The 22145-nt window shown below is 35.4% G+C and overlaps 5 protein-coding genes across 8 annotated transcripts; 3 read left to right on the top strand and 2 right to left on the bottom strand.

Annotated features, from left to right (window-relative positions):
• LOC18602047 (60S acidic ribosomal protein P2) lies at window positions 210–1677 on the bottom strand. The gene is made up of 2 exons (XM_018119943.1): window positions 857–1677; window positions 210–586 (listed from the first exon to the last, which is right to left on the bottom strand). The coding sequence occupies exons 1-2, from the start codon at window positions 942–944 to the stop codon at window positions 336–338; spliced, it is 339 nt and encodes a 112-aa protein (XP_017975432.1). The 5' UTR covers window positions 945–1677; the 3' UTR covers window positions 210–335.
• Window positions 2319–4575, top strand: LOC18602048 (transcription factor bHLH75). The gene is made up of 6 exons (XM_018118908.1): window positions 2319–2756; window positions 2857–2976; window positions 3112–3192; window positions 3279–3347; window positions 3461–3538; window positions 3916–4575. Exons 1-6 carry the CDS (start codon window positions 2412–2414, stop codon window positions 4006–4008), a joined length of 786 nt encoding a protein of 261 aa, XP_017974397.1. The 5' UTR covers window positions 2319–2411; the 3' UTR covers window positions 4009–4575.
• LOC18602049 (zinc transporter 5) lies at window positions 7950–14772 on the top strand. 3 transcript variants are annotated; one of them, XM_018120465.1, is made up of 12 exons: window positions 7960–8016; window positions 8407–8429; window positions 9427–9619; window positions 9735–9820; window positions 11298–11382; window positions 11686–11764; window positions 11940–12070; window positions 12217–12303; window positions 12432–12541; window positions 12895–13025; window positions 13716–13829; window positions 14312–14772. In XM_018120465.1, the coding sequence occupies exons 3-11, from the start codon at window positions 9491–9493 to the stop codon at window positions 13826–13828; spliced, it is 951 nt and encodes a 316-aa protein (XP_017975954.1). In that variant the 5' UTR covers window positions 7960–8016; window positions 8407–8429; window positions 9427–9490; the 3' UTR covers window position 13829; window positions 14312–14772. The 3 variants fall into 3 exon arrangements, 2 of the variants coding, with proteins under 2 accessions (XP_007033257.2, XP_017975954.1); XR_001927719.1 differs by lacking the exon at window positions 8407–8429 and having other exon boundaries at window positions 7950–8016; window positions 13716–14012; XM_007033195.2 differs by lacking the exon at window positions 8407–8429 and having other exon boundaries at window positions 7950–8016.
• On the top strand, window positions 15747–17797 carry LOC18602050 (UDP-N-acetylenolpyruvoylglucosamine reductase). The gene is made up of 4 exons (XM_007033200.2): window positions 15747–16196; window positions 16698–16971; window positions 17056–17255; window positions 17333–17797. The coding sequence occupies exons 1-4, from the start codon at window positions 15817–15819 to the stop codon at window positions 17637–17639; spliced, it is 1161 nt and encodes a 386-aa protein (XP_007033262.2). The 5' UTR covers window positions 15747–15816; the 3' UTR covers window positions 17640–17797.
• On the bottom strand, window positions 17637–21468 carry LOC18602051 (protein ABA DEFICIENT 4, chloroplastic). 2 transcript variants are annotated; one of them, XM_018120132.1, is made up of 6 exons: window positions 21078–21468; window positions 20042–20267; window positions 18954–19054; window positions 18215–18343; window positions 17990–18078; window positions 17637–17891 (listed from the first exon to the last, which is right to left on the bottom strand). In XM_018120132.1, exons 1-6 carry the CDS (start codon window positions 21120–21122, stop codon window positions 17735–17737), a joined length of 747 nt encoding a protein of 248 aa, XP_017975621.1. In that variant the 5' UTR covers window positions 21123–21468; the 3' UTR covers window positions 17637–17734. The 2 variants fall into 2 exon arrangements, with proteins under 2 accessions (XP_017975621.1, XP_007033263.2); XM_007033201.2 differs by having other exon boundaries at window positions 17640–17895.

The raw sequence follows: 22145 nt of genomic DNA on the forward strand, positions 1-22145 counted from the left end.
TGTTTTCATAACTTAAAACGGCGACGTTTTGAACCCATTACTGAAAATAATTTTACATAAATGGTAGTGCTATGTTTTTTTCTTAATTGAAATAATACAATATTCGGAACCCAACCTATTGCCTTTGGAACTCTTCCCTTTGATGATCTCATTTGCAACTCGTGCGTGGTTGAATCAACATACATAAATCGGTGAAAGAGAACTTGGGATAATTCTCAACCAAAAGAATTTAAATTATTAAATTAATTTATAATAAATAATGAATTGTAATTTTTACATGATTAACTGGTTTGATTTCGAAACAACTAATGAACTCAGGCTTTCTAATTAAATCCTCAATCAAACAGACTGAAGCACATGTCTTCGTCTGATTCTTCTTCAATTTTCTGCTCCTTGTCCTCAGCAGCAGCAGAGGGAGAAGCAGCAGAGGCTGCAGCATGGCCTCCAACAGCAGCAGCAGCAGCGGCAGCTTCTCCAGAACAAGGCATAGCTGCCAGTTTCTGTCTTCCAGGAGCAATAAGCTCTGCCAAATCCTTTCCATTGACTTGGGACAAAAGCAACTCAATCTTGGCATCACCAGCTTCAACTTCAACAGTCAACCAAAACAGCAGCAACAAACTGAAATCAATAAAGGGTTTTATTTGCTTGTTGTTTTCACTATTTGTTTTTGATTTGATTCAATGAAAATTGCTACCAAGAAAAACTTGACCTATACTTTAGCAGAGTGTTCGGACTTAAAATAGTATATACAACTTAAACTGACCTGCATGATGAAAAATCTCACATTCTCAATAAATCTAGTAGCCTATAATCAAGTCCAAATTTAACATATAGAAACTAAAAGAATAAAGAATACCAGAATCAAGAATGTGCTTCAAATCATCAGCACAAGGGTTGGTATTTCCTCCCAACACGGCCAACAAGTATGCTGCTATCACCTTCATCTTCTTCTACTTGAAAATTATCAGTAAAACTTTTGCAAACACCGAACAAATAAGACAAAAGAGGAGGCAGAGAAGAGTAAGAAAGAGCGAGATAAATATTAGTCGAGTTACAGAGGATAAGGGGCCTTGGAACCTGGGAATTTATACGGGTTTTAGTTAAATTGGTCAAGGATTAGGACTCTGCCACTTTGGGGTTTGTCGGTCAGGACTGGGGATTTGTTCTCCAAGTCTCCCTGTCAAAACTGAAAATTGGAATTTCCTCTTTCTTTTCGTATTAGTAATATAGAAATCAGAAGATGGCTTTTGGAGTTATCAGAAGGTGGAGCAGGCTTCGTTTTTCATGCCTTCATCTGGATAGTAATCAGTAAAAGACTATGGCTCAAAAGATCGTAGCAGTACAACAAGGCATTCTCAGAGATTGATTAGTGATGCTACCATTAAGTGTCTAGGAATCACCACGTTATCACCTTGAAACGTTCATGATAGTTTTCTCATTATTCCAGTGTTTGATCTTTTTGTGCAATTGGCCCAGGTTCGGTTATGCTGCAGGAAGAAAAATGTTGTAGCAGACTTTTCGATGCATCAAGGCATCGAGCTACCTGAAGTCAGTTTGAGAATATACTATTAATCAGCTTCTTGACACTTTGTTTTATCATTTTGTACAAGAATTGTTGTTGGTGATATCCATTGCCGACAGGTTGATGTAAATAGAACCTGAATTTTAAAGCTAATGTAATTATGATAACTTTCTTATGCCAAAAAGAAAAAAGAGAAAAGAATGGGACCATAGAGGCATAAGTTCACTATGAATTCAAAATCTAATAATGGGAAACCTGCTTGTAGGGGAAGAAAAAAGTCTTCTATTCTGCTTCACAGGCAATTGCTTCACTTTCTGATTTCCATTCATGAATAGCACTTATCTTTGGGCAAATGCTACTGCCATGTGCTAGAATTGCTGACCCACTGTACTGGTTAAGTTTGGAAAAGGAAGGGATGAAAAAGAAGGCATAGAAGAAGAAAGCCATGAATGTTACCTACTACTACCTTTATTTCCTGAGCTTTACCATATTTTTTGTGAACAAAGAAAAAAGGAAACTTTATACCTTATATATTCCAATGTTTTAACTCCACTTCAAAAATTACAATGGCCCATTCCATTGGATTTATGCTATCTTCTCAGTGGAGCCTACCAAAAGAAATTCAGGATTAGAAAATGAGATCTCCACTTGGAACTCCCATGCGTTTTCAGTTTTACTTGATTGAAAAGCAAAAACAAAATTACTCTAGACCCTACCGTTTTATAATTTGGACATGCTAATAACTCACTAATAAGGTACCCCTATAAATAGCAGTGTCAATCTGTTTATAATTCATTCCATAATTGAGGTCTTTAATTCGTCCAGGATTGAAACTTTCTATAGGGGCGAGTTTAGACTACATCTGCAGGGCTTTAGACCTTCTCAGCCTATGTCAGAAATGGATATCAGCATGGAAATGACAAAGCAGTCTTCCGAGCTGAATTCAACTCTACTGGAGAATTTCAGCATTGCAGACTTCTCACTAGAAACCTTATTGGCCCACCAACTACCTGAATACTCAGCAAGCTGTACTCATGACAACCTTTCCACTACTGTGCTTGCCGGCAGCCTTACTGCAATACCAACAGCTCGAACTGTCACGGTGGATGAGGATGTTTTCATCGAAAGCAAGAAGAGAAAAGCAATGGAACAATCCACCAGCAACTACCAAAGCATTTCTCCAGCAGTTTCCACAACTGAAATCGGAGGAAACACCAGTACCAGGAAAAGGAATGTATGTCCATTTGTTTCTTCAACTCTTCTTTCTCTTACAAATTTTAATTCTCACGTTGATTTGAGCTAAATATTTCTCTTTTACATTTTGATACTTTCAGAGATTAGGCAAAGGGAAGAAAGGAAAGAGCAATGAGAAACAACCAGAGAAAGCAGAGGAAGTAATTCATGTTAGAGCAAGAAGGGGCCAAGCTACTGACAGTCACAGTTTAGCAGAAAGGGTAGGTTTGTACACCTTTGCGGAAAAATATAAATCCATTAGTAGCTTTTTTTTCTTTGGTCTCAGAACGAATGGAAATGTTCTGGAAATAATGAAAAGATCTTTAAACTCTAACATGACCAAGTTTTTTTATCAGGTAAGAAGAGAGAAAATAAATGAGAAAATGAGGTGCTTGCAAGACCTTGTTCCTGGATGCCACAAGGTAAAACTTTCCCAGGTGCAATCATGTTATTTGTTTGAATGAATCTTTACTTAGCTGCGAACATATGTAATTTAACATGAGCCTATGACTGGATTCAACAGACAATGGGGATGGCGGTTATGCTGGACGAGATAATCAATTATGTTCATTCATTACAGAATCAAGTAGAGGTAAATTGAATGTCAAGAAATCATGTATAACCACTTAATGGTTTTAGCTCCAAAGTTAATACTACCAACAATTTTGAACTAATTTTCTTCTTCTTTTTATTTCCCAAATACAGTTTCTTTCAATGGAGCTTGCTGCTGCCAGTTCTGCCTATGACTTGAACTTGGAAACGGAGTGCATCAAAAAGGCACAGGTACACAATTAAGTAACTTCTGAAAGCTATCACCAATAATGAGTTGACAACCGTTTTTTCCCTCTTTTTAATTGGACACTAGCCAACCTATTAAATGAAGTGTCGTTGTTGAATTGCTTATAGAGAGACCTGAAGGCTGAAATTGAATGTAACGAACTCAGTTGAAAGCTTAAAAAAGACTTGCTGCCAGAACCTGAATAAAGTGTTCTGTCAAAGCCAGAAATATAGTCGAAGTCTAGCCACTTGATTTCACATATGTAATTCACTAAGCAATAACATGAATTGAATATGTGATTAAGGAAACGTAACTAAACTTTTCATGCAAATTCTATGTATATTTAGGTAAGATGAGTGATTGTGGATGTTAAATGATGCAGGGGACAAATTCACATGCGGCACAACAGATGGAGAAATGGGCAAGGGATAGATATGGAGAACAGAATTGCTTCCATTCGACATGGCCACTTTGACTGCACTTTTGGCCCTTACCTTCTTGTTTGCTATAAAGCACATGAATATGCTTCCGACCTCACTTTCCTGCAGATCAAATCTGTTTCCAGATACGTGGCAAATGTTTCCTCCACTTTCCCGCACGTCAAATCTGTTTCAAGTTAGATGTCAATTGTCCTAATGAAATTATCACTATTACGCAAAGGGTTGAGTCCAAAACACATAAGTATATCCCTAACTTTTTGTCTAAATTAAGGGCTTCTATTTCTTGGTTTGTCTCTAAAAATCTATTCGTGGTCTGTAGCACCTTACGCACCGATGATGCGATATCAGCTGGAGCAAGTTAAGTAAGAACTGGCTTTAACAGGACTAGGCTTATGTATTGCTAGTATATTCATGTCCATTTTGTGAAGTATTATGTCAATTTATGATTTGAAACTTGGCTTTTGGCCACTTCCAATACCAATTCTTCTCATTCAACTTGATACTTGCGCTTGCTTCAAGGTTTCGTTGAGAGATGAAGAGTTCTTGAAATGTTTAAGGAACTTGCAGATCATATATGGACATGAAGATTGACATTTGACTAATCCTGTGCTCCGATATGTTTCTTTTATTCACCCACCTTGATATAGACAGACTTGATATTCTCAGGCATAAATCAACTCTGTCAAGTGGCTGCAAACCACTGAACTAGCCACTTCTACTCAAGATTTAAAATGAAATAAAAATGCCAATTAATAAGACAAGCAGGTCACTCAGAAAATGTTAGGCTTGATAGCTATCCAAAAGAAATCAACTTTGCCAGTAGTGACTTGTTCTTTCCTCAGCTATTCAGGTGTCTTTCAATCAATCATAAAAAACATTCTCAGACAAATGCATAATATATTAAGAAATAGCTCATAAATTCAATTGTGGAGGAGCCTCACTAGTTTAATCACTTGCTTTTCATAAAGTTTTTAATATATATAATGTTGAAGCAATGTCAACATCCACATATTTCATCAATTCTCTGTTCTTTGGATAATCACTTAGGCTTGTGCATACTATATTTTATTTTTCCAAGCAGTCAGAAAATGGAGTTTCATCAAATGAAAGGTGCAAGACATGGAAATAAATATTGCTTTGTCCGACATCTGGAAATAAGGATAAATGGAAACAAACAGTCTTAGGATTGACAAATTAGAAAATGGGTCCATAAATACATAGATAAATAGAATCTCACAAATGTTGCCAATTCATATGGTGAATGATTGAAATGATGGAATACAGAATAATTTGGGGGAGGGGCATTAGAGGTTAAAAGAAAAAAAAGGAAGAAGAAACTACAGGTGCATTGCATCCAAAAATTTGGGATTGGGGAGGACAGCTTGAATGGGCCATATCATGCTCATAAGAGGATGGGGCAGTATGGGTTCTCAACATTGTTAATGAAAGTTATATTAAACCTATAAATCCTTTTCTTTGACCCCTTTTTGACAAATTTCACTTGGCTTCTTCTGGATACATGCACCATCACAAAGACAAAATGCCCTGTGTTAACAAGATTCAAGTCAGGTTTTCAAGGACTAGAATTACCATTAGGGTCAGTATAGATCACACAATTAATCCACAAAGCATTTGGAAGAGACAGGAAATAGAGTAGGTAGACAATATATCCTGTTGCTAATGCATGCTAGGATCAGGAGGAGGCAGCATTCCATTCCCCGACTTCAAAATGAAAGGGACTTGGAAGGGAGAAAGAAAAGGAAAAGCACTCCATCATATGCTAAAACAGCCCCTTCAATAATTAATGCATCGAGGTTTTTTGTCCTCTTCTGGATGTCTAATGGCTGATACTCCGGTCACTTGAACCCTATACATGATTTAAAACAAGTCCTAATGCATTCCCTAAAGAAAACCCCTTCTCTTTTGGCTTACAACTATATTTGTTAAATGGGATACAGTGCTGAATATTTGATGTTCCCAACACCTTCCAAACTTTGGTATTTAACCTTCTAATTTCGTTGACAGTAATTATCTTCTTTTACACTTTTGTAAAAGGTCTTTCAATCCAATGTGGGGGATATAAAATCCCAGCCTTCTCAAACTAGCAATACAGTGACGACATACTTCATCCCAACAGATGGTTTTGGATTCACATCGGAAAAAAATATGGTGGGGTTGTGATTTTATCAGTTCGGGGGCCCTGTTGCATGTTGTTGTAATCTTGTTTGCTAAGAAACCATTCACATTGAAAAGGTTCTATCAATCATAAGGGGGTACCCAAAAAAAACCAAAAGAAGAAAAATGTAAGCAAGTGATGGCGATGTGCTAACCAAAAGGGTGCCACGAAATGACTCCCAAGAGATGTGTTTCGTGCCTACATGTGCAGGTATAGTCACACATTTCACTGTTTGTCTGCACCTTGGCGGGGTCTGCTGCTAGATCCTAATGCTGCTCTGCATCCTGCATAATGGTAATGTATTAAAGAGTTATGTGCCCTTCAAGCAAGGCCTTTCCATGATATGCTGATGATTTCCATAGCCATAATCACCACTTCCATGTTCCTTTTTTTGTATTCAAGGCTGCCCCTATTACTTTGGTTCCATTCCAAATTTTGATGGTCCCAATGGAATTTTTCTATTTTGTACTCTAACTATAGGATGTTTGCTAAAACTCCTTCCTGAGTGACATTACTTTTCGAGTCAGTAGAAGTCGGTCATGGTTACTTTAGAGACAGTTGACATGACAGTATTTTGCTTCAGAAGAAAAAGAAAATATTGGACCAGTACCCCTAGCAACTGTCCTGCCCTGCATGTCTCACCAGAAGCATATTCAGCTAGATAAGCATATGGGTTTTTTTTGTCATTTCCAAGGCATATTTGATTTTGACAGAATATTTCATTTGATCATTTGTTGAGTTTGGGTTTTTTTCATTTTTTATTGAATAATTGATTTTAAGGTTTTTTTTTTGGGTACAGGGAATGCTTAATTAGAAATGAGTAGTGCTAAAATAGACCACAAATTCAATTTAAGCACAAAAGGTGTTTTTTAATAGAAAAAGACAAATGAAAGTGATAAATGCATGGATACATAGCCTGCAAAATGCAACAACAGGCAAAAAGAAAAACCATTACTTAAGCTCCTATGTCATCAAATCAATAAGAGATAAAAATGCATCTTGAACTTAAAATTTTCTCTTTTAATAAATATGTCTTTTGAACTAAAATATTAGTTTATGACAATTGATATCAAAGTATATCCAACTTTTCATTAATATGAGAATTTCTACTAGAGATATTAGGATCAAAGCAAGTTTGTATCAAAGTAGGTCCCTCTACTCTATAAATACAAGAATTGGTGTAAAGAAGCATTACACAATTAAGTGGAGTAAAATATGATAGAATGTTACAAATCTTCTATTAACAAGAAATGTGATGAGTCTTGGACCTTCCCTCCCCTAATAAGTATGTCGTTTGGATTGAAAATATGAATCCATAATATTTACATATATCGTTATACGTATATACTTATTTTTATATATATATATATTTTTTATTCATAATTTTTCTATAAAATAAGAGAGAAAGAGCATATACTTAAAAAATTATATACTATACTAAAGTGATAGTGACTTGTTTGTAACAAATAAAAAATTTTCATGTATCACTAATCAAAATTACAAAAAAACAATTTCTCTTACTCATTTTAAAAAATGTTGGATTTGAAAAGTGTAACCCAACCTTAGAAGAACAATTGGTCCAGTTTGAGCCCAATGCTTGAACATAGCCCAGCCCAAAGCAGTCAATTTCAATTGAGAGGAGAAATGTTTCTATTCCTTTCCTTGTCTCTTTGGTTTTGCTTCCTAAACACTGATTTTCAGTAATTAATCTCTGTGTAAACTTCGTCCAATCCGGATTACAGTTCTCCCATAATAAGCTATAAATATGCTCGTTTACACAAACTAAATTCGTTTCCCCCCCCCCCCCCCAAAAAAAAATGATGTCTCCAAAGCCAATCTCAGACGATGGAGGATCTCCTCATTTTAGGTACGTATTAAACAATATACATCTCTCTCTCTTTTTTAATTAAATTTGAATTGTTTTCTTTTTCTTTTGAGAACCCTAACTTTTCTGTTTGGTTTCCTAGAAAAAGATATTAAGTAGTGGAGAATTGAGAACTTTGAATCTTATGTTTGTTTTATTGAGTTTGGGTCAACGTATGTCTTGCCTCAAAATGATGTGTTATGAAGTTCCTAAATTTTTCTTTTTTTTTTATTTCCATTTTCCTGCATTTTCTCAGTAACCAAACAGTGCCTTATTTTGTTCTGATACATTAGCAATTTGTGTTATTAGCATTCCCAAATTGAAAATTGAACTTATCAATTTGGTTAATTAAAGAAGAAAGAAACATAAAACTTGTGACTTGTTGGTTTTCAGTTGTCTGGATTGGCTTAATGCTGGTAAGAGCTTTACATTTTACATGTTTGCTTTCATTGCTAGTATTCCCTTTTTTAATTGCCTATAGTATTCTTTCTGTTTTGAGTTGATGAAGGTATTGATATGGCCTAGGCTCATAGGATATTTTCCTTGAAAAGTAATGTGTTGCAAACTTGAGCAAGTAATTGTCTCTACCAGTGTTAATTACTAATGTGATAGTTATGAAAGAATTGATCTTAGTTTAGCTAAATTAATGTTTTAAAAGGCGAAAGCATAAGATTAGGCATAAGCTGCTAAGAGTTAACTTATAAACCTTTCAATATACTATGATATGAGTTAATAATAATATTAGGTTTTCCCTATTAACATTCTCAATGCTGGATAAGAAATTATATAGGTAAATTTATATAAGACCTGAGGTAAGAAAAAACAAACCTAGTTGCCAGTTCATTGCACTGTTATTCTACTTTTGCTGATGGTTAATTGGAAAATTTACGCAAAACAATCATTAAAAATGCCAAAGCTGATAAACTAGAAAATGTAGTAAAGCAAGTGACGCTTGACTCCTGGATGAGAAGTCAAAACAAACAATGATACAAAAATAACTACAACACCTTAAATTTAGAGCCTTGACAAGATTTAAGGCCAGCTTGCAAGGATTGTTCCTCATTGATACCCTTTAGAATGCTGACCAAAAGACAAGATTCATTATGAGAAAATGCTAAGAGTGACATTAGATTCATTCACCTATAATTTATGGTTATCTAGGTATTTATCGATTTGTTATTGTTAGACATAGCGGTTCAAGATTGCAACATTGTAAAAATACATCTATGCCTCTTTCTGGTGTCTTGACTTTTCAAGTTGATGCATCAAGCATAGCATTAATAATATGGCACCTCATTGTTGTTCAGTGTCCTCAGTAAAGCTGATAGCAACAGTATCAAAAGTTTTAGCTTGTGTTACATTTTACTTTGCTTGTCCTGAGATGATTTTACCTGTAATTGCTTTTACTTTTAGGCACACTCCTCTGCAGATAATCCACGTTGTTGGAAACTTCTTGAGAATATGGTCAGTTTACTCCATGTATCGTTACTTGACCCAGACAGGAGCTTCAGTGGTGCTTTTTATCTTCGGCTGTCTAGTTCCCTCATCTATCTTATTTTTACTCTTGCAAAAGCCTTGGAAGGGAAGACCGCTCTCAAATGCACAGGTTAAGTAGAATTGCTTCCTTTTATCAGGAAATAATAGCAATTGGAAGAAAGAGTGCATAACTTGTATGCTTTGCCTTCATCTGTTTCTTTTTTGAAGTCTTTGTTAATTTTCAGGTTGTTCCATCTCTTATAAATGGTGCAATAACAGCTGTATACTTCATCTTGTGGGGAAAGGGCCTTAAATCATGTGGGCCACTTAGGTAGGCTTCTGGTGCTTTAAGAAATTCTTTCTTATATCTGATCATTTTTACATGTCTCAAACATACATAATTTAGTTTCATTGGGCAGAGAAGAGAGTATAATTATCTTTGAAACTTTCAACACTCCATATGATGTATACACGCAATTTAATTTGCTAAAGAATAAGTGCCATCATATTTTCCTTTTGTATTTTCTTCTATGTCACTAGTGTTCAGTTTTGTTCATACATACATACATAAATATTTATTTATTAATGGTATGAGAAACCCCCTCTGGTTACGGCCTCCTAGCTTTTAGGAACCAGGAAAGTTTTACCGTTTCCATTGCAGTTATTTATATTTAAGAATATAAGTATCTTATTGTAGTGCCAAAACTGAAGATGGACATGGATTTAAAATTTTAATTAAAAAAAAAAGGACTTCTTGTTTTTGGACAGTTCTAGTAATGAACTCTATTTGATTTTTGTTGTTATGAGAGCACAACTTTGACAAATTCCAAACTCCAGGAATGGGCAAACATGCACATGATAAGTTAAGCGGGTTGTCTCATTTGCATGGTTTACTTTATAGGCCCATCCCTCTTTTAATTGTTCTATTGGACTTACACCTGAGAGACCTTTACTTGGTGTTGTATTCCATGTTTGATTGGTTTGGCATTTGTTTATATTTAGGTTGGGACTTATGAGTCTCCACCTATAGACTAAAGGTTTTAGGCAGGATGGTTTGACATAATATAATATTTTCATGTTTTAATTTGAACTATGGATAACTTATTTTTTATCGTGGTTCTTGCAATTTCTAAGATTTCTTTGAATTATGAGGAAAAATTCTTTAAGTTCATTAATTTATAACATCTTAGGCTCTATTTTGCAACTCTCTCTCTCTCTCTCTCTCTCTCTCTCTATATATATATATATATATATATATATTTTGTCAACTACTGTCTCTCTGTCTCTCTCTCTCTCTCTCTCACACACACACACACACATTTTTGGAAGGTCTGTTGCATATTTGCCGTGTTCTTGAGTTGGAGCCTCTTTATGCATTCTCTTATACTAATATTAACCCCACACCTTCCCTGCCCCAAAAGAAATAAGAATTGGATGGTGTTAACAGCCCAATAATGTTTGATTGTTGTTGCATTTGCTTGTCTATACTCTAAACAGTCAAGGGCATCATAGCCTGAACTTAAGATTTATGAGCCTAATGATCTTGTCTCCTTTTCTAGTGTGTTGTGGATGGTACCTGTGTGATCTTTGACCTGCTTTTGTCAGCAAATCATGAAAAACATGGATGTGGATTCTTTTCTTCTTCTTTCAATTAGGAACAATTGAGTGGTCTATCTTGTCTATGGTCGTTAACTTCTTTTTTTAAATAAGGAACAATTGTGTGTTCTATCTTGTCTATGGTCACTAATCCATATGAAGTTTTAAATGGTTTCCATGTCTTATTAATTTCTTTTTTTTTTTTTCTCTAGAGCTATAATGGCGGAGTATTCTGGTGCTGTTCTTGGAGTATTATCTGCAGTATTGTATGGTAGAAGAGGGCATGTCTGGAAAAAGGTAACACATTGAACTATAGTCTATATCTATTCATTTTGTGGATTCATGTAGAGGAGAAGTTGTTTTACCTTAGCATATCCTGGACTATGAAGCTTATACTATGCGTCTTCAGAAGTAGTCGGTTATTTTCTTTCAGCATGTTGCTTTTATTGCTATATAAGTTGTTGGTTTAGAATTGAAATTAGTGGTGCTATTAGGATCAAATTTTATATGTGCTCAACTTCATGAATTAATTGACAAAATATCTGATAATTGATGTCTTTTCTGCACTAATCATATTGCTCTTTTCTTATATTTTACCAGGTTGGTGGGCTTATTGCGATGTTGGCATCTTTTTATTTTTTATCCCAAGGCTGGGCCTTGGCAACATTTTCTCCATTCTATATCCTCTTGGACATAAGCTTTCCTCAAATCTAGGATATTTCAATCCAATAGGCTAGCTGTTTAGTATTATCTCATTTGTTTTTTCTCCTTAATCTTGTAGCAGTTATTTTCTTTTTTTGGTTCTGAACATTTGCCCATTGAAGTTTGATGAGATAAACTTAACTAATAAATACCATTCAGAGACAGCCTTGATTCTGATGTTCAGGCTGAACAAGTATTGGGTATGAGCCAAATGATGATTCCCATCTTGGCTGGGATCTTATCAGCTTTGAGAAGGGTGATTGCAAGGCGTGTTTCACTCAAGGTAGTGATATTAATGTTTCTCTAGTTATCTTGTGGGCTCTTTTTCAGCTGAAAATCTTCAGCTACAACTAGCACCCACCCCCCTCATTATTGCAAACTAATGAATAAAAACTGTAATCTGTAATTGTTGTCATTCTCTGCCTTTAGAATCAACTTAAAAGGCGGCTTCATGCAATAACCATTGCTTCTGCAACGTGTTTTCTATTCCCTGTGGCCATGTGGGACTTGATCATAGTAAGGGTTCTATGTTCCAAAATCGTTGTTATAATTTCATTGAATGTACATGTTTAATTTCATCTCTGTGGATCGTTGCTTGTTTGACAAATTTTTGTTATTTCCTCTGCTTAAATTGAGCACTTCAGGGATCTTCTGGTAGCAGTGTGGAACTGCCATTTTCTGCCTGGGCTTTTCTAAGCACTGTTCTCTTTGGAATAATCTTGATATTCTACGTTGACAGCATCGCAGAGGAGAAGTATGACAGTAACTAAAGCATTGCTCTGGCTTTTGTGATTTTTCTAGTTCTGAAGAACCCATAGCATGATGTCGTCCTATTTTCTGTCAAAATTTGTCTCTGTATAATGTGCTAGAACCCTTGTGCTACATTCCTTTTGCATCTTTTTTTTTTTTCATTCTTGTATGTTCCACATATTCTAATTCAAGTAATCCTTTTCTTTTTTCTTTTTTTTCCTTTTATTTTTGGAGAGGAAAAGATGGGAGGGAGTGTCATGTGCTGATGCTTATTTTGCATTAATAATTTCCAATTCAGTTTTAAGCATTTTGATTTGGTACTATATTCACATGTATAACAACTTTATCTGTTCATAGGTTGCACATGGTTTTCTCTTCTCCAAGACATTTAATGGCAGCTGGAGGATGCATAATTGTCATGGAGATGGTGTACAAAATGGACTTTTCCCTGGCAGGCTTCGTAATTTGCTCCTCAATATTGGGCTTTGGTATGTATAACTTTCTCTTTATTTTTTCTTAAAGTGAATTAACTGTGGATAAAGATGGGTGCATCTCCTTGAGATAACTTTTTTCCCCTTTTGATCAAAATGGTGATGCATTCAAATCTAAACACATAGGAAGGAATTTTATTTAGAGAAGGTTCTTTTTATTAATCACATGGGATATACCATACTTTTTGTTAATGTTACATCATAGACCTCATCTTTTGTTGCTGAAAAGTTTTAAGAAGCTGGATGTATAAAGCTTTCCATGCAGAAGCAGCACCTTTTCATCGTTATCATATCTTGTAAAGTAAATATATCAACACAAGGAATATAGCCTCTTATATCTGTTTTTAGACAAGGATGAAATCTTATCTTGCCTCCCTTCCCTCTTTTTACTTTTCAGTATTTTCCATGAACAAACTCTTTATCTTCCCTTTTAAGTATGTTTTTGCAGCAAAGTTTTATTTTCTTATGAGTAAAGGAAAGGGAAAAAAAAATGTAATGAAACAACTCATTATTGTTTAAGCACACAACTGAAAACTCAGAAAAATACTGCAAAAAACTTCAATGCAAAGCAATAAGAACTAACTTGTATTGATGTTGGCCCTCGAACATGTTCAGGTTTACCATAAGCAATTTTTTTGTTCCTAAATTTCAAGAGATCTTATGTATGATTCTCCATAAATTTTGTAGGGATATATGAGGCAACTGCCTTGGAACGTGGTAGGAAAAATTCTTTTCAAAAGCCAGATGTATCAAATGGGATGTTAGACGATGAACTTGAGATGTCTTCTCTTCCAACTTAATGTATGCAATTCTGATGTGAAGAATTTTGCTTATTTACATGTCAAATTCCTTGGTCCTTTTTTCCCTGTGTTTACAAGAGATTAATACTGCATGGTTGGGAGATAGGGGAGGAAGTCCTTAATATCAACTATTGTTGGTTCATTGTGATACGTGAAACTGTTGGATGATGATGTGAGGAGGCAGGTAGACTTCAGCAAAATATTTTCTATTTGCCAAAAAATAATAAATATCAATTAAGGGTCTAATAGCAGGGATCTAGACCCTAGAGGTTAGCTGACCAGTCAAAGCTACCTTTGGGACTTGTTTTAATCAGTCAAAAGCTTTTGGACAGTGGGGAATCAAACCCAGCTCCTTGTGCTGGGGGAGACATATACCAACCTATTGGCCACACACCCTGGTATTAGGCGTTTGAACAGGATTCGTCCTCTCTTTTGTGGTGGTGAATTATTTTCTGTGCTGACTGTTCTACTTTTTTCATGCAGTGACAACCTAGGGTTTATACATGAACAAGCAATTTTCTTGAAGCATTGGGTGTGAAGATGTTGATTTTGTTACCCTTAGTTATGGGGCATGGATAACACATCTCATTGCTTCAATTGCTTGCCGGATAGCTCCTGGGCAAATTCTTTATTGTCAAAATGGTGTAACATCTGAGCCAACATTTGACATGCTAAAGCAAATTTTGAGTTTGGACCCCAAGTGTGGCATTTAACAAGATCCATGACGTTGTAAAATTGTTTCAAATTTTTACCTACTGTTTATAGTTTACAACTACTCACTGGAAACATTATGCTTGTACTGCCCAATGAAGGGTTTTGCTGATTGCCTCTGTAGCTAACATTTGTTTTTTATCAAAGAAAACTTTGTATTGTAAAAGATTGGTCTGTACCTTTGATCCCAAACAGCTTTTGCTAATAGATGAAAGTTTGTTCTATTGTTCTAATCCGTTTGTCATCTGATAGAAAAGTTATTACTTTTAATTTTGAACTTCGATGCATGTGCTTGGTTTCTGAATGTTTTCAACTGTTAGCTTAGTGAACGCCTGCCTGTGAAGAACGGAGTATGCCGGACTGGTGTGAATCTGTTTTATGATCCTTATGTGATTGTATACTTGCAGTGATAAATATTATAGGGGCCAAATTGTTGAAAGATCAGAGATTGGTAAATGCTGGTGATTTGTTTACCTGTCATTGCTGTTTGAGATATCTGTTTGGCTGTTAAGAGATTCCTGTCTGGAAACAGAACTCTGTCGGGAAGAAAGGCATCTGTTTTTCTTTCTGGTCACATTTTTTGTGCCTTTGTCATTGGGGAATATTTACCAAGGGTTCTCTTTTAAGTCATAATCGTGAGGTTAAATAATATGAAAAAATCAGCATTTAGAAGTCATAAGATATAAATGATGAAGGCTTTGGTGTCATTATAGTATAATAATTTACCAGTAATAATCCAAGTAGGCTTGAAGAATTGAAAAATGAAATGTGAATTGAATTTGAGATGATGGACATAGATAGGGGTGATGTCACACTATTTGGCTCCTTGGGTGAAACAAATGGATGAATATGATGATGGTATGTTAATCTCACAAGAAGGCTATGCCAAGGAAGTGTTGAACAAGTTCAAGATGCTTCATTGCAACCCATGGAATCTGGAGTTAAAACTGTTCACTGTTGTTAGTATTGAAGTTAAGGAGAGAGTCTTAGACTCCAAAAGCTAAATGGCCCCAAATCCATCTTCTAATCAGAAGCTCATAAATTTATATTGAGTTTTTTGATAAATTTATGTATCTATTGAACAAAATAAATTATAATATTGAATGTTTTTTATTTATTCAACAGGCATGATTAAATCAAAAAATAAAAATAAGAGAAGGGATTTCCTTTTTTTTTTTTTAAGGTAAAGAAAGAAAAGGAGTTAGCACATCCGAACTCATACATGGAAAGAGAGTTTAGTTTAAAATTTACCAGAGACAAGTACATGACACAATCTAATGTTGTGTCTTTTAAGTTTGAACTCCACAACTGATGTTCAAAACCCAACAAGAAGGAAACAGAGTCAGCAAAAAAGGCAAATTTCCATCCCAACAGAGCCTCTCTCTCTCTCTCTCATGCCCCTAACTTCACCAAAATGGCTTCAATGTCCTTCCCTCTCTTTCACAATCCCCACATCCTTGTTCCAGTACCCAAGAAACTCAAGCACCTTTCTATGCAACTACTGTTTCAAGAACAAAGAGCAAACCCAGAGCTGGAATGGCTTGAAGGTCATTAGAGGGAAGAAACTTTTGAAGGATCTTACCACTTGGGGCATTGGTGGCGTTTGCAACTACTTTGTTGAAGTTTTTGACCAAACCCAGCTTCTTTCTGCCATCAGGTTTCTTTGTTTCTCTTCCTTTCTTTCACTTTTACTCTGCATTGTATTTATGTAATGTAATTAAACAATTAGCTTAGCATGATGTTGACACTCAAGAGGCATAGAGTGTGTTGGCATTGTTCCCAAGGAAGTATTTCGACAATGAACACTTGAGACCTTTAATTTGAAAGATTTATATTCGAACCTTAAGAGGGAGTTTGAACTAATGAAAGGAGAGAGAGTGTAACTTTCTGTCATATAAACCCAATCTCAACGGGCTTTCACATGGAAAAGAAAAAGTGTGATGATACTTTTACATTTTTGCTAATCCTTCAAAAGGATTACATTGATACTCTTATGTTGTTTATTAAGGTTGTCTGGCTTTACTTTGCTCTTTTTTGTCTTTCGACAAGAAGCATTTAACTGAAAACTGTTTGATTTCAGAAAAGCTAACCATTTATGTCGATCCTAACAACATGAGATAGAACTTAACAATGCTCTTTCAACGGATACGCATTGCAGATATTGTCATGTGAATTCCATTCCATACATTATCATTGGCAAAGGCTCAAATTGCCTCTTCGATGATCTGGGTTTTGATGGTTGTCTTATTCTAAATCGGATCGAGTTCTTAGAGAGGATTGACCCTGGAGTTTATAGGGTTGGAAGTGGTTTTCGTTTTAATCAGTTGGGAGTGCTGAGTTGCAATGAAGGATTTACAGGTCTTGAGTTTTCAGGAGGCGTTCCTGGGACTGTAGGAGGTGCCACTTACATGAATGCTGGAGCAAATGGTCAGGTAAGTCTGGTCCTAATAGTGAAGTTATGGATTTTTGTTACCTTTCATGGATGAAGAAGATAAAAAGGATCATAATTTTTGAAGGAGACTGCCAGTACCATTGAAAGCATTGATATTGTTACGACTGAGGGAGCTTTTCAGACTCTTCACAGAGTTGATCTCAGTTTTGGCTACCGATCATCACCATTTCAAGACATGAAAGACTTGGCAGCAATCACTGCAGTCACATTTCGGCTGCAGGGCTCAGGATCAGCTCGGAAAAGGCAACAAGAACTTCTGAAGAGGTTGTCTTTGTCATTTAAAAGCCATGTATAAGACTTGGTTTAAAAGGATTGCTTACTGATAATATTTTTACTTGCAGGCGAAGAATAACTCAACCCCTGGGGGAACGCAGTGCTGGCTCAGTATTTCGAAATCCATCCAGTTTGGGTGTTTCAGCAGCTGAGTTAATTGATAAAACTGGGTTGAAAGGCTTTAGCATAGGAGGAGCAATGGTTTCCCATATCCATGCCAATTTCTTTGTCAATATTGGTGGTTCAACTTCACAAGACATGCTCAATCTCATTGCTTTCGTCAAGGACAAGGTTGACAAGAAGTTTGGAATAGAACTTGAGGAAGAAGTATTGTATTTTCATCCCTACTGTAATTTAATGAACAAGGAAAGGTAATTGTAAAGAAATTGATGTTTTCAATAATATTCCAATCAAATTAGGAATAATACAATTTGTTCAAACAAACAGATTCATTTTGGAATGTTACTGCATCAGGGAACCTCAATGCATTCTATGTGTGTTATTTCCAGCACTTCTTGTAAGTGCTTTGGTAACAACATGAGTAACAATCCCAATGGGGCAAAAGAGCAGGCAAAGAGAAACTGAATGCCTAGTCTCAACTTGGTTTTGCAGTCCGTCATGAAAAACCTGCCTGGATCGAGCAAGGAAATCAAAATGGTCAGAAATAAGAACTGTTTATACATGTGTGCATGCTTAAAAATTGAGGGAGAAAGAGAAAGAGAGACCTTGCGGCAAAGAGATCTACAGCTAATAAATGAATCCAGGCAGAAGCTAACGTCATCTCGCTAGAGAACATTTTGGCCATACCAGATAGCTAAAACTCAGGGTGGGAAAAAAACCAAAGTTAAAAATGAGCACCTTATTTGCAGTTGTCATTTGACAACCATGTATTCCTAAAACACTAGAGAGATATCACAATCAAATCAATCTAGGTGCTGATAAACATGTACCTCTGGCAGCCAGTATTTACTAGCAAACATCAGCCTTAATGTATCAGGTGTCCAGGAGAGATACAGCAGATATGCATACATAAGTCCGAGCACAACATACGGGATGCTACTTTCCATAGACTTTTTAGTCTGCATTAGGAGATATGCAAGCCAGATACATGAATCACTCAAGAAATATTGCAGGGCTCAAAATATTTACATGAATCGTAAAAGAATGATTGCAAGGTTCAAATGTTTCCAAGACTAAGGCACCATAAGCAAAAGCCCAATCACAGGTGCGGTATATAGTCTAGACATTGTAGGAGCTTACATGATATTACAAAAGTTCTAACAAATTATAAAGACAAACCAAGAACTTGATGATCTATATACTAAAAAATTCTTTAAATGCTAAAAAAGAAAAGAAAAAAAACAATTACAAACCACCAAATCTCAGAGAGAGAGTACAAATTTACAACCGGTTCACCAAAACTTTTTGCTTGATAAAGGTTTAGGACTACCGTGGAAATATATTGAAACAGTGTGTCCAAGAAAGCACAGGTAATCAATGTCCCCACAAGGAAAGACTGAATTATAAACTTTTGTTCCAGTAGTATTCTCCCTGAATAATTATTCCAGATTCACGAGATTTATAAAGAAAGTTCAGATTCCTAAGCTATACATGGCTAACAGAAACTCAGAAATCAATAGAAGAGAATAATGACAAATTAGATATCCCTAGTAATGATAAGAAACTTACCAATTCAGCTTTAGGAGCAAAAACCATGAGCGTATAGAACGGAAGAACTGCTGCTGTTCCCAAGGTAAATACGCTGCTAGCAATTTGAGAAGTTGTCAACCCTATAAAAGTGATAGCATATGCGGGTTAGGAAAAATGAAAGAAAATGCTTGGCAATGTTGACTTCATTGACTTCTTTCAATATTCAGCCAATACTCAGAATTATCATTGACCATCATGAGAAACACTACCAAAATTAGATGGCATTTAAGAGGATATATTGTGTACATGCTACAAATTAAGGACCTTTAAAGAGCACTTCAGCATAAGCACACATAGTGTAAACCAATGATGCTAGTACCAGATTGCTATGAGTAGGACATCAATAAGTACCCAGGCAACAGCACAAGGAAAGTGGTCCCACAGCCAAGCGTAAAATGGCACAGGCAGAACCAAGAAAGCAGTACCAGTGGAAATTTCCAACTTAGACCTTTTCAACCTCTCAGCAGCAATAATTTATACAGGAAAGAAAAACATGTGGATCTCCCTCCAGCAGATGCCAGATTCTTCACTTGGCAAAAACAGATCAATTTCTTTTCTTCCCTCTTTTCCATACATGTCCACTAATATTCAGTATATTGTCTAGCAAAATACTGGTTTCTGCTACAAGGTGAGGTGCCCAAAAATAAGAGCAGGAAAGGGCCTAATGCCGATGAACTTTGCTGACAGATGGATGCTAAGAATATAAAAAGTTTAACTAGGTACAAAGAGAGGAACGACATAAAAACAGCCAAAAGAATAAATTCATAGCAATCCTTGAGGTGACATGGCAGAAGACTACCCAAACTTTGGCAGACAAGACATAATACGATTATTTGTTATTTATTTCTGCTAACATTAGAGATAAAGGAGGTTCAGAAGGACCATGATGAGGCAGCAAAAAAAAAAGTAAGATACTCTCTTAAAAGGTGCAACTCCTCTTTCAACATAGGGCATGATTCACACAATTCTGGCCATGTGACAAGCATGAAGCTTGAACTATTAAAGCAAATAAAAAGCAGTACGTAAACTTCCGAAAAATAAGCACTAAAATAGGTAAAAAGAATTACATGAAGCTTGTACTTCAAAGCTTTTTCTACAATGAACAAATGTTGAAACTTTTTGCCTAATAACAAGTCTTGTTCCTCTAGCAAAACTCCATTCACCAAGTATGCCAGATCCAATTCCTGCTCGCTGACCAAAGTGTTCAGTAGTCCTGCTTTTGAGAGCAGAAGTGAATCTTTGGTCCGGTTTCACATTATGACGAAGATTACTAGGCTGCTCAAAGTGGCTAATCTATAAACCGCATAATTAGACAAATTCACTAAGTCAATTAGATGGCTCATCAAAATTCAAGTTCATTAACATATAAAAATAAAATAACATCTGAGATGAGGGATAAAAGATAATACACCACAGTTATAAGTTTAAACTGATAATATTCCCTCATTATGGGCAAATATATATCTTGTGATAAAATTCATTAGGGGATAATCCTGCACCCCCAATAATTCAAATTGATGGATGTATTATTTGCTTAAGTTGAAAATATGATAAACCAAGGCCCGGACACACAGAAAACGGAAAACTTCAAGAAAGAAACATAAGTAACAATGAACAATTTACACTTTAAATTTGAGAAATGAGAATTTTATATGACCAAACAATCATTTGACTGCGGTTTTCAGTGTGCTTGGATTTAATCAAAGTTCTGATATATCAACTGAGCATACAAAAACATAGTCAAAATTATGTCCACCTTGCAGATTACCAAAAATCACTTAATCTTCATTTCTAATAATGACAAAGCTATAGTCTTTTTTAACAAATGTTTACTCCAAAACTAAGCCATAAACCACATCTCAGGTATAGGAGAAATTAGACTTAAACATGCCAATTATATGACCAAATTGATTGTTCCAAAATACAAAACAAACCCAATTCCAGTCATTTAAAGCTCTTTTTCCATCACCATTACAAATTAAACAACAAAAAGCAGAAACTTTCCAATAACACCCACATTAAGAGACCAACCAAAAACCTCGAAATGTATACAAAAAAGTAAAACAAAAAAAAAAGTAAGCTAAAGAGCATAAAAAAGCAAACCTTTAGTGAGACTAGAGGATGGGAGATGCAAGAAGAAAAGACCATGATTGCTGAAAAACTGAAATACCCTTCAACAAAAGCAACAAAAATGGCTTCTTCATGAGCTTTTATTAAGTACCTATTGCCTAGCAGGTAGTTGTCAAACTAGCAGTAGTCGGTGACCACCCAAACAAAAAATTAAAAATGGTGACTTGGTGAGGTGAGGAATTTCCACTAAGAGGGAAAGACCGGGAGACACGCAGGCAAAAGAGGAAACAAGGGGAAAATTGCAAAGGCCACTTTCGGAGAAGAGCTTTTAAAAATGGAAAACCTGTTCACATAAGCCAAGACAGCGAGTAGCGTCCACTAGCAAACTTTTGTCGCATAACAGTGTACTACAGTCACGTTGCTTGTTGGGAATGGATAATTGGTGCACTTGTGTTTTTGCCGTCCCATCTGGATTTTGACACGTGGATTTTGTTGATTGGATACATAGATTCCACTTGCCTAGACTAACTGGGTTGGGTTTGGCAGATTTGGGTAATGGCACATTATGAATTAATGATGCTTTTGTAGGCAAGGCAATGAGTATAGACCTTGCACGCCTTTATCTTCAGTTTAAGGAGTTCGATTTCAACTCTACCTCTTTTAAATAAATAAAAAAAAAAGAATTGATATGTGACATTTCAAGTGATATTATGGGTAAATTTTTTATTAAATTTGCTAATAGTACGATTAATTTATCTAATGACAATTTTATCTGACCTAATACGAATAAAAGTTATTAAGTAATTTTTTTATATTGTATTTAACTGAGCCAAATATGAAATTTAAATTGTCTTAATTCACAATAAACTAAGCAATTCAAAAAACTATAAGTACAAGATAGATTATTATAAAAAATGATTTGAACTTAAACTCAATTTGAGTTAACTGTAAAGAAAAATATTTGAATTTAAGTAAGTTAAAACTCAAAACAATTATAAATCAAAAGCTATAAATCCAAATCAGTCATTCTAAAACAATTCAAAACATACAATGCCGCCATCATGTTAGAAGATTAGTAATATACTTCACCAATTTGGTTAA

The sequence above is a fragment of the Theobroma cacao genome, chromosome 4 (genome assembly GCF_000208745.1).
Source record: "Theobroma cacao cultivar B97-61/B2 chromosome 4, Criollo_cocoa_genome_V2, whole genome shotgun sequence".
Classification (NCBI taxonomy): Eukaryota; Viridiplantae; Streptophyta; class Magnoliopsida; order Malvales; family Malvaceae; genus Theobroma; species Theobroma cacao.

What these genes read in the sequence shown, in the direction of transcription:
- LOC18602047 (XM_018119943.1), bottom strand. Translation starts at nt 944, where the DNA reads ATGAAGGTGATAGCAGCATACTTGTTGGCCGTGTTGGGAGGAAATACC. An exon ending in GAAGCACATTCTTGATTCTG is followed by an intron (nt 587 to 856) that starts GTATTCTTTATT and finishes TGACTGTTGAAG; the next exon opens with TTGAAGCTGGTGATGCCAAG.
- LOC18602048 (XM_018118908.1), top strand. Translation starts at nt 2,412, where the DNA reads ATGTCAGAAATGGATATCAGCATGGAAATGACAAAGCAGTCTTCCGAG. An exon ending in CATTACAGAATCAAGTAGAG is followed by an intron (nt 3,348 to 3,460) that starts GTAAATTGAATG and finishes TCCCAAATACAG; the next exon opens with TTTCTTTCAATGGAGCTTGC. An exon ending in AGTGCATCAAAAAGGCACAG is followed by an intron (nt 3,539 to 3,915) that starts GTACACAATTAA and finishes TAAATGATGCAG; the next exon opens with GGGACAAATTCACATGCGGC.
- LOC18602049 (XM_007033195.2), top strand. Translation starts at nt 7,967, where the DNA reads ATGATGTCTCCAAAGCCAATCTCAGACGATGGAGGATCTCCTCATTTT. An exon ending in GGAGGATCTCCTCATTTTAG is followed by an intron (nt 8,017 to 9,426) that starts GTACGTATTAAA and finishes TTTTACTTTTAG; the next exon opens with GCACACTCCTCTGCAGATAA. An exon ending in CTCCTCAATATTGGGCTTTG is followed by an intron (nt 13,026 to 13,715) that starts GTATGTATAACT and finishes TAAATTTTGTAG; the next exon opens with GGATATATGAGGCAACTGCC.
- LOC18602050 (XM_007033200.2), top strand. Translation starts at nt 15,817, where the DNA reads ATGTTGTGTCTTTTAAGTTTGAACTCCACAACTGATGTTCAAAACCCA. An exon ending in CAGCTTCTTTCTGCCATCAG is followed by an intron (nt 16,197 to 16,697) that starts GTTTCTTTGTTT and finishes TACGCATTGCAG; the next exon opens with ATATTGTCATGTGAATTCCA. An exon ending in CAACAAGAACTTCTGAAGAG is followed by an intron (nt 17,256 to 17,332) that starts GTTGTCTTTGTC and finishes TTTTACTTGCAG; the next exon opens with GCGAAGAATAACTCAACCCC.
- LOC18602051 (XM_018120132.1), bottom strand. Translation starts at nt 21,122, where the DNA reads ATGGTCTTTTCTTCTTGCATCTCCCATCCTCTAGTCTCACTAAAG. An exon ending in TTGCTCCTAAAGCTGAATTG is followed by an intron (nt 18,344 to 18,953) that starts GTAAGTTTCTTA and finishes CTCCTAATGCAG; the next exon opens with ACTAAAAAGTCTATGGAAAG. An exon ending in GTAGATCTCTTTGCCGCAAG is followed by an intron (nt 17,892 to 17,989) that starts GTCTCTCTTTCT and finishes CGATCCAGGCAG; the next exon opens with GTTTTTCATGACGGACTGCA.